The sequence below is a fragment of the Conger conger genome, chromosome 5 (assembly GCF_963514075.1).
Source record: "Conger conger chromosome 5, fConCon1.1, whole genome shotgun sequence".
NCBI classification, from domain to species: domain Eukaryota; kingdom Metazoa; phylum Chordata; class Actinopteri; order Anguilliformes; family Congridae; genus Conger; species Conger conger.
This window is the reverse complement of record NC_083764.1, coordinates 27,245,456-27,264,707: the sequence shown is the minus strand read 5'-3', so window position 1 is coordinate 27,264,707 and position 19,252 is coordinate 27,245,456. Positions and strand designations below refer to the sequence as shown.

The 19,252-nt window shown below is 42.3% G+C and overlaps 1 protein-coding gene across 1 annotated transcript in view; it reads right to left on the bottom strand.

Annotated features, from left to right (window-relative positions):
• LOC133128708 (centrosomal protein of 128 kDa-like) overlaps positions 1 to 18,304 on the bottom strand; it is a 74,218-nt gene extending 55,914 nt beyond the window's left edge. The window contains exons 1-10 of the mRNA XM_061242427.1: positions 18,195 to 18,304; positions 16,807 to 16,845; positions 15,699 to 15,929; positions 15,284 to 15,370; positions 14,647 to 14,773; positions 4,574 to 4,695; positions 3,832 to 3,923; positions 2,596 to 2,671; positions 2,072 to 2,188; positions 62 to 148 (exon numbers count right to left, since the gene is read on the bottom strand). Coding sequence (XP_061098411.1) covers positions 62 to 148; positions 2,072 to 2,188; positions 2,596 to 2,671; positions 3,832 to 3,923; positions 4,574 to 4,695; positions 14,647 to 14,773; positions 15,284 to 15,370; positions 15,699 to 15,839 — 849 coding nt within the window. The 5' untranslated portion in view covers positions 15,840 to 15,929; positions 16,807 to 16,845; positions 18,195 to 18,304. The remainder of the gene's footprint in view (positions 1 to 61; positions 149 to 2,071; positions 2,189 to 2,595; positions 2,672 to 3,831; positions 3,924 to 4,573; positions 4,696 to 14,646; positions 14,774 to 15,283; positions 15,371 to 15,698; positions 15,930 to 16,806; positions 16,846 to 18,194) is intronic.
• Positions 18,305 to 19,252: the final 948 nt, after the last annotated feature.

Here is a 19,252-nt window from a genome sequence, read left to right as displayed (position 1 = left end):
ACCTAACAAAAAGTTCATAAAGGAGAGGAGATGGGGAACTCGTTCTCTCGCACGTCCATACCTTGTTTTTCTCACACTCGGATCTCAGAAGTTTGCTCTTCATTGCCTCCTCGAATTCACCAGCCGCATCCTCCCGCCTTCTCAGAGCCTGAAAGAACAAACAAAAAAGCAGCAGAGCACTGCACCGCTCACCTTTCACCATAGAAATGCACAGCATAGCTCACCTCTCACCATAGAAATGCACAGCATAAGCATAGCTCACCTCTCACCATAGAAATGCACAGCATAAGCATAGCTCACCTCTCACCATAGAAATGCACAGCATAGATCACCTCCTACCATAGAAATGCACAGCATAGATCACCTCCTACCATAGAAATGCACAGCACAGCTCACCTCTCACCATAGAAATGCACAGCATAGCTCACCTCTCCCCATAGACATGCACAGCATAATCATAGCTCACCTCTCACCATAGAAATGCACAGCATAGCTCACCTAATATCACCTGAATATATTTATTTGTTTGTGTGTTTTCATGTGCATATGTTCAGTAACATTTATATTGTGCAACACAAAGTAATCAAGCTGCAGAAATAACATTCTGAATTGAGGATGAGAAAGTAATTTGATCTAAACCATAGATTCAAACAGCTGCATCTGCAGTTGAACTACGATAGTTGTCCATGGAAAAATATAACTATGAGCAACAAATTTTCGCATGTGCTTAACCTTTGGAGACAGTGACTCACAAATATTGACATACAGTGTAATCCATATGTATTTGAACAGTCGGTATAATTTCTGTTCTTTTGGCTCTGGAGTGCAGCACATTGGATTTGAATCCAGTACTCTCTTTCTTCTAAATGATGTTCCAAATAGTTTCTTTTGGAAAGCCTATTGTTTAGCCCATGTATCCGTTTTTTTTTCTTCTTATTTCTCAGCCTCATAATGGCTTCCTTGATGGTCATTGGCACAACTCTTGGCCTCATGTTGACAAACAGCAATAACAGACTCCGAAGGCAACCAAAAGGCAAGAATCAAGGCTAGATACTGGCTTACTCATACCTGCACTAAGGAGGCAATTGAATACACTGCCCGAATAATAAACAGCTGAGAAGCTGTCCAATTACTTTTGGTCCCCTAAAATTTGAGGGACTAATGTATAAAAATGGATGCAATTCCTATACACATCACTGGATGTGGATGCAAATACCATCAAAATAAAGGGGACAGTCTGCACTTGGTTAATTGAAAATTCATAGTTCAATTTCAAATCCAATGTGGAATACAGGGCCAAAAGAACTGAAATTGTACCAACTGTCCAAAGACATAGAAACTGCACAGTACATACACAAAATAAGAAATAGTCCAAACATAATAAACCAGCATTGTATTTGCGCTTCAATTAACGTCAATTCAGGCGAGAAGATTCCGGAATAAAAGTGTCTTGTGTTCTGGCTTTGGGGACAACACGGAGTGCTTCCTGTTTCTGAATGGAGGCTTTTCATTTCCCTCCATTCAGGGCCTGCACCGTACAAAAAATGCAGGAAACAAAAGACAAGCCCTCGAAGCAGCAGATGTGATGCTTGTTGCTCGCGAGCATGCAATCAGCAGCTAAAAAGCACCTTTCTTCATCTGTGGTAAAGACAGAACTCTTTTTTCCCTGCTTTAGCTCTTAATTACTGTACAAGATCCTCTATTCCCAGCTCCTGGGGGAGTGGCGTCGTCTCGTTAGCTCAGTTCAAATTATAACAATGTAAATCAGTTGGTATTTATCATTTGCAGAGGCTATAGAACGGAGGAGAGTCTCATTCAAGGATAAACACTGCCTCCTTGTGGATGATTACTGAATGACATCATCCACACCGTATGTGAAAAAATTAGGCAAACCAGTCCAAAAAGGCAGACTTCCATAAGAATAATAAGAATAAGTTATTTATACAGCACATTTCTCAAAGCAAAGGAAATATTCAATATAAAGCATAAAACAAGAAGGGGAATGGGGGGGAAAAAACCTAATGAAAAGAACAACCCTAATTATGTGGTGCTGGAGGGATGTGTCTCTCACCTGCTGCAGTTCCTTGGACATGTTCCCGTGCTGCCCCGGAAGCTTCTCCTCACACCTCCGCTCTGACCGGATCTCCTTTTCTATCTCCTGCAGACGCCTCTCCACACGTGAGGACACCTGTAATCACACACCCGTGGGTGCATGTGTGAGTACATGCAGTGAAATAACATACTGACTGACTAGCCTTCATGGCTGTAGACAACTGATACTTTATGTAAATTTGACCTCATCTGTAGTTGTTACTATGACCTTCGGAATTTGTTTATTGTACATCACTTTGGATAAAAGCATCTGCTAAATAAATATAATGAAATTCCAAACCTGCCACCTTATCAAACTGGCAAAAACATTGTTCTCTCTAACACCACCTAGCTACACATTGGAGGCGAGTTCATCCCTCATCACTGTAAAGCACTCAAGTGTGTGTCTCTGTCTCTGTCTCTGTCTCTGTCTCTGTCTCTGTCTCTGTCTCTGTCTCTGTCTCTGTCTCTGTCTCTGTCTCTGTCTCTGTCTCTGTCACTCACCGATGGTTCCACACGCTGGGGTGAAACCAGGCTCTCGGACAGGCGCTCCAAAGTCCGCTTGGTTTCCACCTCTGTCCTATGACACAGAAAAAGAGCCGCTATTCCAGGAAAATTAGTTCTCCATATTATGCACTATTCAAAATATTACTGTGGGGGGAGGGGTGTGGAGGGTGAAAGAAATAGCCTCCCAGGGTACTTCTGAAGTCAGTTAAGTGGAAATCGAAGATTTTTTCATATTAACACATACCATATTTGAGACATATATTTGTATATTATTTCCATATGAATTATTTAATTGAATTTCTATTTATAAAAATTGGTGGCTCCACTCCTGCCCTGTAAGTAAGTGTGAAATGGAAACCTATGGAAGAAACCTGTGGAAGAAACGACCGGAGTGCAGAGATTTAGTTTGTGTCACATAGTTCTGGCAGTGACACAGGAGAATTTGAGTGACATAAACACAAGAGGAGGAGTTTGAGCACAGTTGGCTTTGTTTGCAGTAACTTTACAACAATGGATGAAAGTAAAAAAGAAACCACCGCGACAATCAGACAAAGGAAAATCTTTATGTCGTGGGGAACTATGGGAATTGAAGTGTAGAATAGACCTGTTATGACTGCTAATGGCCGTGGCTGGCCACTGAATCCACCAAAACAGAGGAAATCACAGATTGCCATTTTAATTCACTGGTCCTCACTCCTGGTACTGGAGAGCCAGAGGCTGGCTTTCGTTGTTACACTTAATTGATCAATCAAAGCAGTTGATTACAGTTACAGTAACTCTCCTAATGTGGTTTCTTGGATCTGAATTGGTTGCTGATGTTAACGCGAAAACAAAAACCAGCACACCCAGCAGCTCTCCAGGACCACCGGATTAAGTCCATATCCAGCCGCATGAAAGCACACAACCTAATGCAAGCTGCTACTGCTCTCCGAATAAAGTGCCTATAATTCATATAAAATATGAAAATGTAACATGAAATACAAGCCGGCCTCTTGCAGTCATGTGGTCTTGGATAAATGTCTTTGCTGAATAATGAGGGAGTTGGAATGCAAGTGGAGTGACAGTGTTTCTGTATAAAGTTTTGACTGGAATTGGATGAAGACATACCGCAAAAGCGCTAAGACTGAAAGGAAATTACAATGGCTGCCCGCCAAACCCCTCATATAACGGGGTTGGATACAGAAGCCTTTCTTATGGGCGGAGCTCAGGGGGAAAACGCGGGTGGGAAGTTACCTGTTCCGTCTGAGGATCTCTCGGTCCACGTCGTCCCCTAGGCGGATCTGGTCGCTGCGCAGGTCTCGCAGGGACTGATGCAGACTGTGCACCTTGAGAGAGACACAGAGCACTGCGTGACACAGAGACAGTTAATTCCACAGACTCTTTCCAGCCGCCATCACCCTACACCACAAGGAACCCTGGGGTGAGCAGTCAGAGGGTTACCAGCAACTCCCAATTGCTCCCGATGAACTGATTGCATGGCTGCATTCCACCATTGGGGAGTGAATAGGTCAATGAGAGGCATTTAGTGTAATAATTGCAAATGCTTGGATAAAAGCGCAATATAAATGCAGTCCATTTACCATTTGCCTAGGAGGAATATGAAAAAGAGCTCACACCAAAGTAATCCTCAGAGGAAGGGGTGAAGCTTATACCAGTAAAGCTTGATCCATACTGTGTCGTATGATGAAAATGATACATTTTCAACTGAAAAAAGTGTTGTACTATTTGTACCTGTAGAATTTTGTCACGGACATAAGTTATTGATTGGAAAGCCAGATGAAACAGTAAAATTCATTGTCATTCATATGCCATACCAGGCTGCACCGTGTTTTCAAATATGTATAACGTCAGTTTGACATTTTGTTACCATAGAGACGACAGAGCCCTCGCAGACCTCGCTGAAGTATAAATGAAAACGGTTGTGCGACAAAGTGCAACTCAGGCTTAAACCCCGGAGTAGAGTCGGAGCTCTTACGTGGTCTTCCTTCTTGCCGGCGTCCCTGAATCGCACGGTGGCGGACCTCGATCGCCTTCTTCCCGCCGTCTCTGGGCCAGCATAGTCCCTCAGGGGAGAGGTGGGAAAGTAGCGATGGCCGTCTTTCATGAAACAGAGGAAAAAATAAAAAATAAAAATAAAAAAATAAGATTATTAGCATGACCATCACTGTCATAAAATACATAAATTGATAGCTCCTGTGGTACCAGGAGGGGAATATTAACCCTACAGACAGGTATGGCCACAGCTGTGATTGATTGTAATCACCGTAGCTGTGGCCATTTTAATGTTATGATGCCTATGATGTTATTGAGTTTGTAAGCCAGTCATAAGTAACATTTGGTCTCATGCGCTGGTCAGCTTGCTGACTTCCCCCTCCTGGAGCATACATTGTTAGCCCCCACCGTTGGCACACATGTCTGTGGGGGAGAGCTAGAGAAGGATTCTTAGAGGCACCTTCCTTTCTCACATTCCAGAACAGGAATATTGGAGATGGTATAAAGATGTTTCATGATAATCCCAGGTCAGAATATAGTGATGTTTGGTGTTATTCTGATTGGTTCAGTGTGACTGGTGTAATGGTCTAGTTTTTGTAACAGTCTACCTTTGATAGCATAACCATTCAGGAGCCGAGGGGAAACTGGGCAAAAGTTGTCTCTGTAGAAGCCATGTGTTTTAGCCCCCTGCCTGGTGGGCCTGGCTGTAAATTATAGATGGGTGACTCACTTTTAGGGTCAAGAACTAAGGCCTGGATTTCGGAGATAAGGAGAAGAAACCAAACAGTCTGGGATGTCTCCTTTCCTTTCATTCACCCAAATCAGGTTTATCCCAAAGGTATATTACCATGAGAGGCACAAAGACATATTTACAGCATAATGCAGTTATCATGAAAACTCCCAACTACAGCATTCATAGATATGATGGGGCGGCCTGTAGCATAGTGGTTAAGGTCAGGAAGGGCTGCCATTTGTGAGGGGCCTGAGAGCTGGGGTTTCAATGTTGTTTAGACTACCTGTTGGGGAGTTAAGATGTATGAGTGGTCCAAGGCCAGTTGGGTCATGGGAAAAGAATCCTCCCGAACATTGGTGACCTCCCTGTGACCCCATACCTGGTCACTTCCAAGGGGGAAGACTCCGGACAATGCCACATTGCCCTCATTTGGGCACTGCTGTCATTACACCGGTGACTGCTCTCCTAGATTAAATATTCAAAACTGCTATTAAGATAGTAAATAGACCCGGTAACACCTTGAAAACATTGCCCATGTGATCCTTGTATTATTGCATTAAGTCTTATGTAATGGTAACAGGAATTGCATGTAAAATGGATAATCAGGAGGGAAGTTTCATGATAACTGCAACATAATAAAACATAAGGGTAATCTGTTTGGTATGGATGTGATCTGATAAAATCAAGGAATCGGATGAGATACATTTCATACCAAATGGAATTTAATAAACTATAGTTTCAGTATCCCAAGGGAAAACCTACACGTCCTCTCCTGGTAATCATCTCATTTTCCCTACTCAACAACCCCCAACGGTGGGGGTCTAAATTCCAGATTTGACCACCCCTCCAGGTTGATTTATGGCACTGCCGCCTGGTTTCAAACGTATGATTTGGCATAAAAGCAAGGGAGACAGACCAATCTGGGAAGATCGTATTCGACTTCCCACACAACATGTCTTGTGTATGTATGTATGTATGTGTAGCAGTGGAAGATCGTATTCGACATCCCACACAGCATATTGTACATGTATGTAAGTATCAGGAAGATCGTATTCGACTTTCCATACGGCATATCCTATACTCTGTGTTTGTGTGTAGTCCAAGCAGGCTAGGTATGATTATTTACTCTATCTCTATTCTTAATTTGTGTATTTTATACTTGATTGTGATATTCTAAAGCTAATAACCTACCTGTCTGCGAATAAACTATTTTGTTTGTAACTTGCGTGATCTCCATGACTCTAATTCATCTTGTACCTTTTCAGCCTAAATTACAACTGAATACTCAGGGGGAAATGGTGGCCAAAGACCGACGATCGGCGGGGCGGTACACCTGTGGTAGTTCTAAGCTGTGCGGCCAGCAGTTTCTGTCCCTTAAGGGTCGGGGGACGCACGGCTCTTGTGATTTGGTGCGAAGGGAACCCTTGGGCGTTATGGCGCTGGTTCCTGCCAAATTAGCTCGAAGGAGCCCAGTTAATGCTACGCCGACCTGGGCTCGCAACTATCATGGCAGGTTTGCATGTATTGTGTTGACTGGACCCTCAGCCTCTGAGTTCTCCACCGAACTGAGATTTCAGCAGTAATGCTAATCCCGGGAGCATCTATTGAGTAATGGTGGCGCAGGTACAAGTCGAATGTAATCACTCCCGAGGTCCGCGTAAGTTGCAAACCCAAATTTCTAAATTATATTTTAAATGGAGTCAGATAAACGAGTAAAACTATAGTAACCACTAAGCGTACAATACGGCCCCGTTTGAGAACGGAGAATATTAAGAATTGTACTGATCCGTTTCTGGCCAGCTATAAGCGGGATATGGGGCAGGTCAATCCATATCCGACCCATGGCAACGGACCCAGTATATTCTTAAACATAATTGTGCTCTGTTCTTGTACGGAGGATAATAATTAACCCAACTAATGTTCTCCCAGCAACGCCAGAAGGACAAGCACGCAAAACCCCCTTCGGCCCCCGCTAAATTCCGTCATTGGGTTAGCTGTGGGGTTTTACAGTTGGTGACCCCGACATGATCAAATTTCATTCCGTGATCAAATTTTCATTCATTTAAGATTTGTCTGCCGATGTGATCAAATTTCATGCATGTGTGTGGAATCTGGAGTTTTACAGTTGGTAAGCTCGACTTGAACAGCTTTCATCCATGTGAGATTCGTCTGCTGAGGCTTACAATGGGTGAGGTGTCTGAAGTTTGCTCCTTCTGGTGGTGTTGTTGCATTCCGGCATGATACCCGTTACCACGGGTGTGTGGTTTTTCTTCCATCTGGTTTTGCTGTCCTTGGTGTGGTGAGTAGCACAATTTCTTTCATATCAGCATATGTTAGGGAGAGTTGTGTTATTTTACTGCATGTACACTGTTTAGGGAATCAAAATATCCTGGACAGGGCTGGGACCGTAGAATCCAGTCATATTTGCAGGTTACTACCTCTCAGGGTATGTAACGTCATTATTGGAGAAGGTAAAGAGAGAGAATGTTGATGTGCATGCTTTGTACTTGCGCTGTGTTGCTGTGGCTATTAGCTTAAAGAGCAAGTAGGCTTCGGTAGCAACAGGTTTGCAAACAAGCATGTCACAGAGAAGGTAAAAGTGTTTAGAACTGTGTGAAGGGATGAGTGGTTTATGAGCTGGTAAGCTTTGAAAGTTGAATAATAATACATATATGTGTGCGGTCTGTTAGGATGCGCATATATAATATTAATTTTAGAGTAAGCTTGAGCTCCGTTAAAGGGGGCAAGCGTCTCCATTATAATTGCAGAAATTGTTGTAAATTGCAACTGAGTGCTGAATCAGGGGCATAGCCTAGGTTCTAGGTTCCAGACCTAGAAGCAGAGTCTGGAGAGTGCTGATACTGAACCCAGGGTGTCTGTGTTCCACGGCGGGTATACTTCTCAAGCCCTTTGATTGTGGTGGTTATAACAAGTATGGTGTTTATAACAAGACTTGAGACTATCGGGTATCCGTCCGTAGGGAGCAGCAGTTTTAAATCTCAGTGATTGAGGCCTGTATCAGTGGTTGCGATATCTCTGTATACTAGGCCCGATGTTACGTCATAGGGCTGCTGGGTGCCACAGCAGATATAAGTCTCCACCCCTTTGATGCGCTGCTACAAGGTATTCTGCACGTGGTGCCTATGTCTAGACCTCTGAGACTGGGGTCGGGTGTCGCCTCACAGAATTTCTGTCTTTCTGAGCTGCTGGAAACTGAGTCCTCTGGCATGTGCTACCTGTATTGGCAACAGTTGTATACTTGTAATTAAATACATAGGCTATAGTTTGGAAAGCATTTGTTATAGGCATGTGGATAGTTAAATATACAAGTGTTCTGTAATAAATGTCAAATAAACTTTGCCCTGGTAGGGATACATTCTTAATAAAAAGGATGAATTCCCTGATTACATCATTTATCCTATTAGGATAAATTCAATTATTTAGGCATAGGCCAAATGTATAGTCCATCTTGGTGTACCATATTAGTTTCCTCTGCTTCACTTTGTGTGCTCTAGTTGCACCACTGTGAATGCAGAGAATTTATATTGTTATATACGGTATACTGCATGTCTGTGCATGTCATTTAAGAATTGTTAGTTAATAATACTAATATACTTACTTGGATGCCAGTTAGATTAACTGAGACATGTGTGTACTTAAAAACCTAATTGTATGTTTGTGTGGTTTCTCCCACTAACACAAAATATATATATTAGAATATTTTCTAGACCTTAGATAAACCAGTTAATGCCATGAAAGGAACCCTTTAAAGTTTTCACTGATTTACAGTGACCTGTGGCATCTGTGCCTATACGGTGAGGTGTTTACAACAGGAGAGGTCTTTATAGCCCAGTAACACTGAATTGGCTTATATTTTGGAAGGTGTTCCAAATGAAAAATGTTTAAGCAAATTTCAGAGTAAAAGAGAAGAAGCAATTCCTCCTCTTACATCTCTGGGCATAAAACATAACAAGAGTGGGGTCATTTTCTGGCAAGGACTGATTTATGGGTCATTCTACTCCCCCCACAGTTTCAAACTTCTCAGTTCCTCACTGCCCCCTCACAGCTCCCACTGCTCCCTTTGTGCGTCTTGTCTCTCCTTCCCTAAGTGTTTGTCACGTGTGGTGTTTCTTGTTGTAAGAGCAGTGAACCTGCACTCTCAATGGTTTATCTTGAGGGAGTGTATGATTTATTTTGGTTTTGATGTATTGTTTTTGATCAATTCTTTAATTCGATTACAGATTTATGCAGACATTCACCCTGCATAAATGTATATATTTTTATTGTTTTTGATTAATTCTTTAATTTGATTACGGATTTATGCAGATATTCACCCTGCATAAATGTGTATATTTTTATTGTTTTTAATCATTCTTTGATTGGACGTATGGATTTGGGCAGATATTCATCCTGCAGAAATGTTTATATTTTGAAGCAAATAGCTGCGTTATACATCTTGTGTTTGGTATATGTTAGTTTTAACCGTCCCAGTATTCTGTTCTGCATGCGATATACTGCAATATAGTAGTATGCATGGCTACAGGCACAGCTCGATAATTTAGTTCCTGAATTCTTAGGCAGACGTGCCATCCAAATACTTATAGGATAATTCATTATCCTAAATTTCATCAAGTTTGGTAAACCAGATGATCACTGGTCTCAAACATATCATTCATAGTTTACAAAAAATATATTCACGGCTGTTAGATCTGAAGTGCAGGCGCTCCATTCTATTAGCCGTTCACTTGTCCATCAGACCCATACCATCGAGCGTGTCTTAGCCTGCAGAACATATGCCAAGGGTTGGTTTGCTGCTGCCAGCAAGATATTCTGGACTTTTGTCTGCATAAGAACCCTAGTCATGTCATAAGGGAGTTCATTAAAGCCTTAGGCTGGCATAGGTGGATTGTGTCAGAACAAAGATAAATATTCTTTATCCACCTCATTAATGTGTCTATGTATTGTTTGTATGTTTACTATAAATAGTTGTACTGTCTATATTGGATTCTTGGTTTCTTTTTCCTTTGATTCACCTAAAACAGGTCTATCTAAATTCCACTACCATACGCTCAACCTGCGTAAGAGTGAAGAATCAGGTATTTAAATTAGATCACCGTATTGGTGCAGATCTCTATAAGGGACATGAAGACCAAATTCACCACTCGCACTGGTTGTCATGAAACATCTTGCCATGATTATATGTCTAACAATATTTTCCCATTTTGTGCCAAATGTAGTATAGTGTTCAGTTTTTGTATGGCCACGCTGAGATCGTCCAAGTGTCTCACCCACAGTAGTACGTCATCAGCGAGATGAGCTCCTTCACGCATGAAGGTCTGACCTCTCCAGCGAGTCACTTGAAGTGATTGAGGACTTTGTAATGGGTCAGATCTGCGTTCTGAGGAGAATTCCGCTGGAGGTGGACGTCTCTCTGGTGGAAGGACACTATTTCTGGACAGTGTGCGTGGTCTCTGACTGACCTAATGGACCTGGTGCAACGGGTCGTCCAGGGCTAGCTCCTCTACCAGCTCTGCCCTGGATGCCTACATATGGTGGGACTGGTGGGACTGGGTATTCTGAGGGTCCGTCATCACCAGCCTCATTCCACTCCCTAAAATCTTCTACCCCTGCTGTTTCGGTGCTCAGCCCCCTGCATGTGCCAACACTGTCGGGATTGAGACCCCAAGCATCCGCAGGGAATTACATGTACAGCCACGGCTTTCACAGTGACCCCTTGGAACTGTGTTGTTTGTCCCTCGGGGCCATGGGGGGGAATCTGTAAGCCAGTCATAAGTAACATTTGGTCTCATGCGCTGGTCAGCTTGCTGACTTCCCCCTCCTGGAGCATACATTGTTAGCCCCCACCGTTGGCACACATGTCTGTGGGGGAGAGCTAGAGAAGGATTCTTAGAGGCACCTTCCTTTCTCACATTCCAGAACAGGAATATTGGAGATGGTATAAAGATGTTTCATGATAATCCCAGGTCAGAATATAGTGATGTTTGGTGTTATTCTGATTGGTTCAGTGTGACTGGTGTAATGGTCTAGTTTTTGTAACAGTCTACCTTTGATAGCATAACCATTCAGGAGCCGAGGGGAAACTGGGCAAAAGTTGTCTCTGTAGAAGCCATGTGTTTTAGCCCCCTGCCTGGTGGGCCTGGCTGTAAATTATAGATGGGTGACTCACTTTTAGGGTCAAGAACTAAGGCCTGGATTTCGGAGATAAGGAGAAGAAACCAAACAGTCTGGGATGTCTCCTTTCCTTTCATTCACCCAAATCAGGTTTATCCCAAAGGTATATTACCATGAGAGGCACAAAAACATATTTACAGCATAATGCAGTTATCATGAAAACTCCCAACTACAGCATTCATAGATATGATGGGGCGGCCTGTAGCATAGTGGTTAAGGTCAGGAAGGGCTGCCATTTGTGAGGGGCCTGAGAGCTGGGGTTTCAATGTTGTTTAGACTACCTGTTGGGGAGTTAAGATGTATGAGTGGTCCAAGGCCAGTTGGGTCATGGGAAAAGAATCCTCCCGAACATTGGTGACCTCCCTGTGACCCCATACCTGGTCACTTCCAAGGGGGAAGACTCCGGACAATGCCACATTGCCCTCATTTGGGCACTGCTGTCATTACACCGGTGACTGCTCTCCTAGATTAAATATTCAAAACTGCTATTAAGATAGTAAATAGACCCGGTAACACCTTGAAAACATTGCCCATGTGATCCTTGTATTATTGCATTAAGTCTTATGTAATGGTAACAGGAATTGCATGTAAAATGGATAATCAGGAGGGAAGTTTCATGATAACTGCAACATAATAAAACATAAGGGTAATCTGTTTGGTATGGATGTGATCTGATAAAATCAAGGAATCGGATGAGATACATTTCATACCAAATGGAATTTAATAAACTATAGTTTCAGTATCCCAAGGGAAAACCTACACGTCCTCTCCTGGTAATCATCTCATTTTCCCTACTCAACAACCCCCAACGGTGGGGGTCTAAATTCCAGATTTGACCACCCCTCCAGGTTGATTTATGGCACTGCCGCCTGGTTTCAAACGTATGATTTGACATAAAAGCAAGGGAGACAGACCAATCTGGGAAGATCGTATTCGACTTCCCACACAACATGTCTTGTGTATGTATGTATGTATGTATGTGTAGCAGTGGAAGATCGTATTCGACTTCCCACACAGCATATTGTACGTGTATGTAAGTATCAGGAAGATCGTATTCGACTTTCCATACGGCATATCCTATACTCTGTGTTTGTGTGTAGTCCAAGCAGGCTAGGTATGATTATTTACTCTATCTCTATTCTTAATTTGTGTATTTTATACTTGATTGTGATATTCTAAAGCTAATAACCTACCTGTCTGCGAATAAACTATTTTGTTTGTAACTTGCGTGATCTCCATGACTCTAATTCATCTTATACCTTTTCAGCCTAAATTACAACTGAATACTCAGGGGGAAATGGTGGCCAAAGACCGACGATCGGCGGGGCGGTACACCTGTGGTAGTTCTAAGCTGTGCGGCCAGCAGTTTCTGTCCCTTAAGGGTCGGGGGACGCACGGCTCTTGTGATTTGGTGCGAAGGGAACCCTTGGGCGTTATGGCGCTGGTTCCTGCCAAATTAGCTCGAAGGAGCCCAGTTAATGCTACGCCGACCTGGGCTCGCAACTATCATGGCAGGTTTGCATGTATTGTGTTGACTGGACCCTCAGCCTCTGAGTTCTCCACCGAACTGAGATTTCAGCAGTAATGCTAATCCCGGGAGCATCTATTGAGTAATGGTGGCGCAGGTACAAGTCGAATGTAATCACTCCCGAGGTCCGCGTAAGTTGCAAACCCAAATTTCTAAATTATATTTTAAATGGAGTCAGATAAACGAGTAAAACTATAGTAACCACTAAGCGTACAATACGGCCCCGTTTGAGAACGGAGAATATTAAGAATTGTACTGATCCGTTTCTGGCCAGCTATAAGCGGGATATGGGGCAGGTCAATCCATATCCGACCCATGGCAACGGACCCAGTATATTCTTAAACATAATTGTGCTCTGTTCTTGTACGGAGGATAATAATTAACCCAACTAATGTTCTCCCAGCAACGCCAGAAGGACAAGCACGCAAAACCCCCTTCGGCCCCCGCTAAATTCCGTCATTGGGTTAGCTGTGGGGTTTTACAAGTTTAAATAAAGTATATAATAATAATAATTGGAGGTGGAGCTAGCCTCCAACGTACGTGTCACTATTTTACATAAGTGCATAAGGTCAACTCTTGAAGGCAAAAAATAACTGAAAACCAGATCATTTTCTAACCAGAGGCAGAGCTACACTGAAGCAGGTTTCTCACCAGAAGCAGAGCTACGGTGAAGCAGGTTTCTCACCAGAAGCAGAGCTACACTGAAGCAGGTTTCTCACCAGAAGCAGAGCTACACTGAAGCAGGTTTCTCACCAGAAGCAGAGCTACACTGAAGCATGTTTCTCACCAGAGGCAGAGCTACACTGAAGCAGGTTTCTCACCAGAGGCAGAGCTACACTGAAGCAGGTTTCTCACCAGAAGCAGAGCTACACTGAAGCAGGTTTCTCACCAGAATCGGAGCTACACTGAAGCAGGTTTCTCACCAGAAGCAGAGCTACACTGAAGCAGGTTTCTCACCAGAGGCAGAGCTACACTGAAGCAGGTTTCTCACCAGAAACAGAGCTACACTGAAGCAGGTTTCTCACCAGAGGCAGAGCTACACTGAAGCAGGTTTCTCACCAGAAGCAGAGCTACACTGAAGCAGGTTTCTCACCAGAAGCAGAGCTACACTGAAGCATGTTTCTCACCAGAGGCAGAGCTACACTGAAGCAGGTTTCTCACCAGAGGCAGAGCTACACTGAAGCAGGTTTCTCACCAGAAGCAGAGCTACACTGAAGCAGGTTTCTCACCAGAATCGGAGCTACACTGAAGCAGGTTTCTCACCAGAAGCAGAGCTACACTGAAGCAGGTTTCTCACCAGAGGCAGAGCTACACTGAAGCAGGTTTCTCACCAGAAGCAGAGCTACACTGAAGCAGGTTTCTCACCAGAGGCAGAGCTACACTGAAGCAGGTTTCTCACCAGAGGCAGAGCTACACTGAAGCAGGTTTCTCACCAGAAACAGAGCTACACTGAAGCAGGTTTCTCACCAGAGGCAGAGCTACACTGAAGCAGGTTTCTCACCAGAGGCAGAGCTACACTGAAGCAGGTTTCTCACCAGAAACAGAGCTACACTGAAGCAGGTTTCTCACCAGAGGCAGAGCTACACTGAAGCAGGTTTCTCACCAGAAGCGGAGCCGGCATCCAGGTCGCTGGTGTGCAGGGTGGAGGCGGACGTGCTGCGGGCTGCCGTGGCCCTCTGCAGACGCTGGCTGCGCAGCTGCTGGATCGACTCCTCCAGGTCCTCTCTCAGCTGCAGACAGCCAGGGGCGAACCAATTAGAAGCATCGGTGGAGAGTCCTTCACCAATCACAAACTAATCAAACCTGGGTCATTTATGCAATTGTTTTCGCAATTGATTCACATACTATTCTATGCCTTACAGAGCTTGCCTGGGGTATTGGAAATACTCTCAAAAAGTGCAAATCCCGCCTTCTGATTCTCTTGGTTGGCTCAGTTGCACCATGAAAGATCAATTGAGCACAGAAAAGCATTTGAATCAAAAACAATTACGAAATTGACCCAAGTCCGATACCAGTTAGCAGCTGCACTTACGGTATCCGATACACAGCTGCTGCTCAGACTCCTTCAGAACCTATTTTATCCAGCCAGGATTGGACCAATCAGAAGCAAGCAGTGAATATTACCCTCCAGTCAATGATGCAGAGACATCTCCGAGACAACCCGTCACCTGTGCGCATGTACAGGTCTGTAACAGAATTAAAATGTGACGATAAAACGAACAGAGAGTGTCCATGCTTACCGTTGCCATGACCTCAGCCTGGTCATCTGTGTGTTCCCTGTATTTACCCAGCATCCTGTCCACATTATGTAGATTTCTATTGGTATCCTGGCAACAGTAAGCACAAATCTTATATAAAGAACTGCCATTCCTGACACAGGAAATGGGGGGTTAAAGTATGTTTTGGGAATCCCATGAAGACTGCAGAATATCACGAAAGAGTTATTTCATATGCAAGGTGAGTTGTATAATTAAACTGATCTAAAAGCAGGGATCACCAATTTATTTATTTATTTTAAATACTACTTGCATATATTTCATCAATTCTCCTCAAATTCTTTCTTTCTCTGTGTACTGAGTGTTATGAAATGCTATGAAATCATGTTCTGCTCAAATTTCCACAATTCAAATGCGACGCACAAGGTGTTAAACATACCTGTAACGTATGCGCCAGAGTGTCTATTTTGGCTGAAATGTCCGTGTCCACGCCGGCTCCTCCCCGTCTGTTCCGGGACTGCATATCGCGGCCTCTGCTGCTGTGCAGATAAGCGTCGGATTCGCTGGACGATTCTGCCATGGATCTGACATTGAAGCAATACTGGCTGAGGATCCTGTACTAACTTCACTTAGACAGTCACCAAAATTAGCACCATTTTCCAGTTGGATACTGCAAAAAAAAATAAAGAGAGAACAATTCACCAAAACAGGAATATCTAAATGTGCAAAATTAGCTGCCTAAAAATCTGAGACACACATATATATTACACTGAATGTACAAATATGACATATACACCAATCAGCCACGACATTAAAACTTAAACCAGTATTTCCATGATTTCATGTTTTAAAGTGTATTAATTTGTCTATAAACACTTAGCCTACTATTGAATTATATGATATGATTATCTGCATATATAAGTAGTACAGATAAGTGAATTGCATTTTTTTTTAATCCATTTTCATTTAGAAATTAAACTTTTGAATGCAATTCACTTATGATTATCTGATTATATATGTACACATACCATATAATGGAATATTAAGTCTTTATAGACATAATACAGTTTAAAGCATGTTTAATGATGAAAAAACTGGTTTTAATATTGTGGTTGATCAATGTACATACTGTATATATTTTCTGGTTATTCACTGCCAAACTTCATGTAGCACCCCTGGAAAACAGTTTCATGAACAGGAACACATCAGTTATTATCACACTGGGTCCAAATACGGAATTGTTTCGGATTCAAACTGAATTGATCTTGCCTAGTGCAATTGACCCAAACGACAAGACCAGAAGGCAGGGTCTGCACTTTCTGAGAGTATTTCTTAAATTCCAATATGCCAGACAAGCTCAGGAAAAGCGTATAAAAATATTTGAATCCAAAACAATTATATTTGACACAGCTTGGGTATTCTCCATTCTTGGCAAGGCTCCTGGAAAGGTCATCACAGGAGGTAGTTTCACCAGAGTGTGTGGCAAGAAATGTGATTCACCAGGCAAATCCTGATACTAGGATAATGACTGGAGGCTGTTTACTCACCTAAGGTTAATCTGGCATCTTGGCAACCTAGGTTACCATCTGAAAATCAAGGACTCATGATTGCAGACTTACAAATCAGACTTTACTGAAGGCACAGAGCATTAAAGAAATACATTTCCCAGACTGCAGCTCAATGTCACAGATATTTTGCTTTTATGGATCGTTCTTAATAGACGTCACAAATCATGTGACCTTGACTCATCTGCTATACTGGAGGACAACCGACCCATAAAACTGAATCGATTCTTTCCACTAAAAAAATATATGTTTTTTATATATTATATACATCTTATATATATATATATATCTTATATATATATATCTTTTTTTTTTGTTTTGTTTTGTTTAGTTTTTTCTCCAAATCTCAGGTCAACTACAAAGCATATAAATATAACGATAACACATTCTGGTTCATTTCTGCAGTTTATGGTAGCTCAAATCAAGCTGATAGGGAGTTTCACCAATACGAAAAGATGAATGAATTCATAATAATGAATAATGAATAAGGCAATATAATATATTTTTTAAAAGGTCTTAATGGGCTGTCACAATCCCAATGCTGCGATTCTAGAGGTGTCCCCCAGGGCACCTCTTTCCCTCTCTATGATATACTGGTCTCAACAGGCACCTCAGACCTGTCTAGAATGGAGCTAAATGGAAAACCATCACCCGAAGCTCAAAAAAGCTAAACCAGACCTCTCTGTTCAGCAAGTTCTGGGACACTGATGTTCTCTGTTTTAGATATAGGCTAGTATGCTCTGGATAAGATCGACTGCAAAGTGAATTTAATGTAATTCTCTAACCCGAGACAATAGTTCAGACAGGGTGAAAAATAATTCATACATCACTGAAGTTCCATTTTATTGCGCATAAACAAAATAATGTTCTAACATCTTCTATTAATTCAAATTCATGTAATGAACGGTGCATTCTCGCATATATTTGTTAATATTCGTGACACCATCTGCATTTGTAGCCCTTAACTGTAGCCAGCTAACCACAATTTGTAAACATGCCATAGAGTTGTGGAGCACATTAGTTACTAACAGCTCAGTTGTTATAACCTTGTTATTTTAAGGCAATGATAGATAGCTGGCTAGCTACCTGACAGTGATCAACCCCCATGGTAATCGCCACTTCTACAGCCAACAAGACAACACATTACAACAAATGCGAGTGGTTACGAAGAAGTTCACAAACAGCCAACACCGTTACTATCACTAGGGAACCGTTCATCACATGAACTTAACAGTAACATTAACGGAAATAGCTCTCCTGCTAAGCGTCCATGTATTGGCTTGATTTCCATATATTGCCCGTAACTTGAAAGCAGGGCTACAATACTTGTGAAGGAAATATGGCTAGCTAACTGGTTTATCGTTTCTTACCTGCGAGTGCAAACGTCAGAACGAATCCGTAGAGTTGCTAACTTATTCGTGTTCACAACTGTTACTGCGCTGGGACTTCCCTTTTCCCTGCTATGGCAACTTAAACTGGCCGCCCTAAAACAGGAAGACTACAAGGACCCCTGTCGAAGCACAAGTGATAGGGAAATGTAGTTCTATAATGTACCATTTGGGATGAAAATGATTTTATAAAAACTACATATCCCAAACACCCAATTACATTTACGTCTCTGGGTTTTCAGAGCGTGGTCAATTTTTTGGAGACCGTTAATATGCCAGGTTTTATCATTGCGCCACTCACCGCGCTCTTTCTGCGGTCACAGACACAGTAAAACAATGCAGTATCCCTAACTGAGTTACTGTGTAACTTTTACATCGGAATGGGCTTTATTTTTTTTTACCGAATGAAACAGTAAGGATACAATTACTACTGCTGCTGCTACTATTGAACTAATACAAAATCCAGAGGAGAGGCTGTATTTCTCGATAAACACAGTAATCTGCCCAAAATCTTGCATCACCCGAATATTTAGGAATTTTGGATGAGAAATGTGGGTGCTGTTCTTATGCTGCAGCGGAATATTAGACTACAACCCAAAATTAACTTTAAAAAAAGATTATTTAATGAATGCTATTTGCTAAAGTATTAACATTATTTTCAGATTTTTGCCTCGCTGTTCATAACAGTGTATGACATGAAAGCAATGTGTTTTTGAGAATTCAAGAAATGTTTATGTTGCGATGTTATATTCAATTTATAACCATCAATTTATGCACTATGCTAAAGGGTATTGTCCTCAATCAAATGCCTATGCATCCGTCATGAATATACAGTCCCCTCCAAAAGTATTGGAACAGCATGGCCAATTCCTTTGTTTTTGCGCTGAAACATTTGTGGTTGAGATAAAAAGATTTTATTTCCTGGTATTGACACCTAGATGTGTACTACTTATGACATAGCACCTTTTGGATGACACCACCATTTTTTTCGGTGAGAAAAAGTATTGGAACAGAGTATTGGAGTAAATGAAAGTAAATAA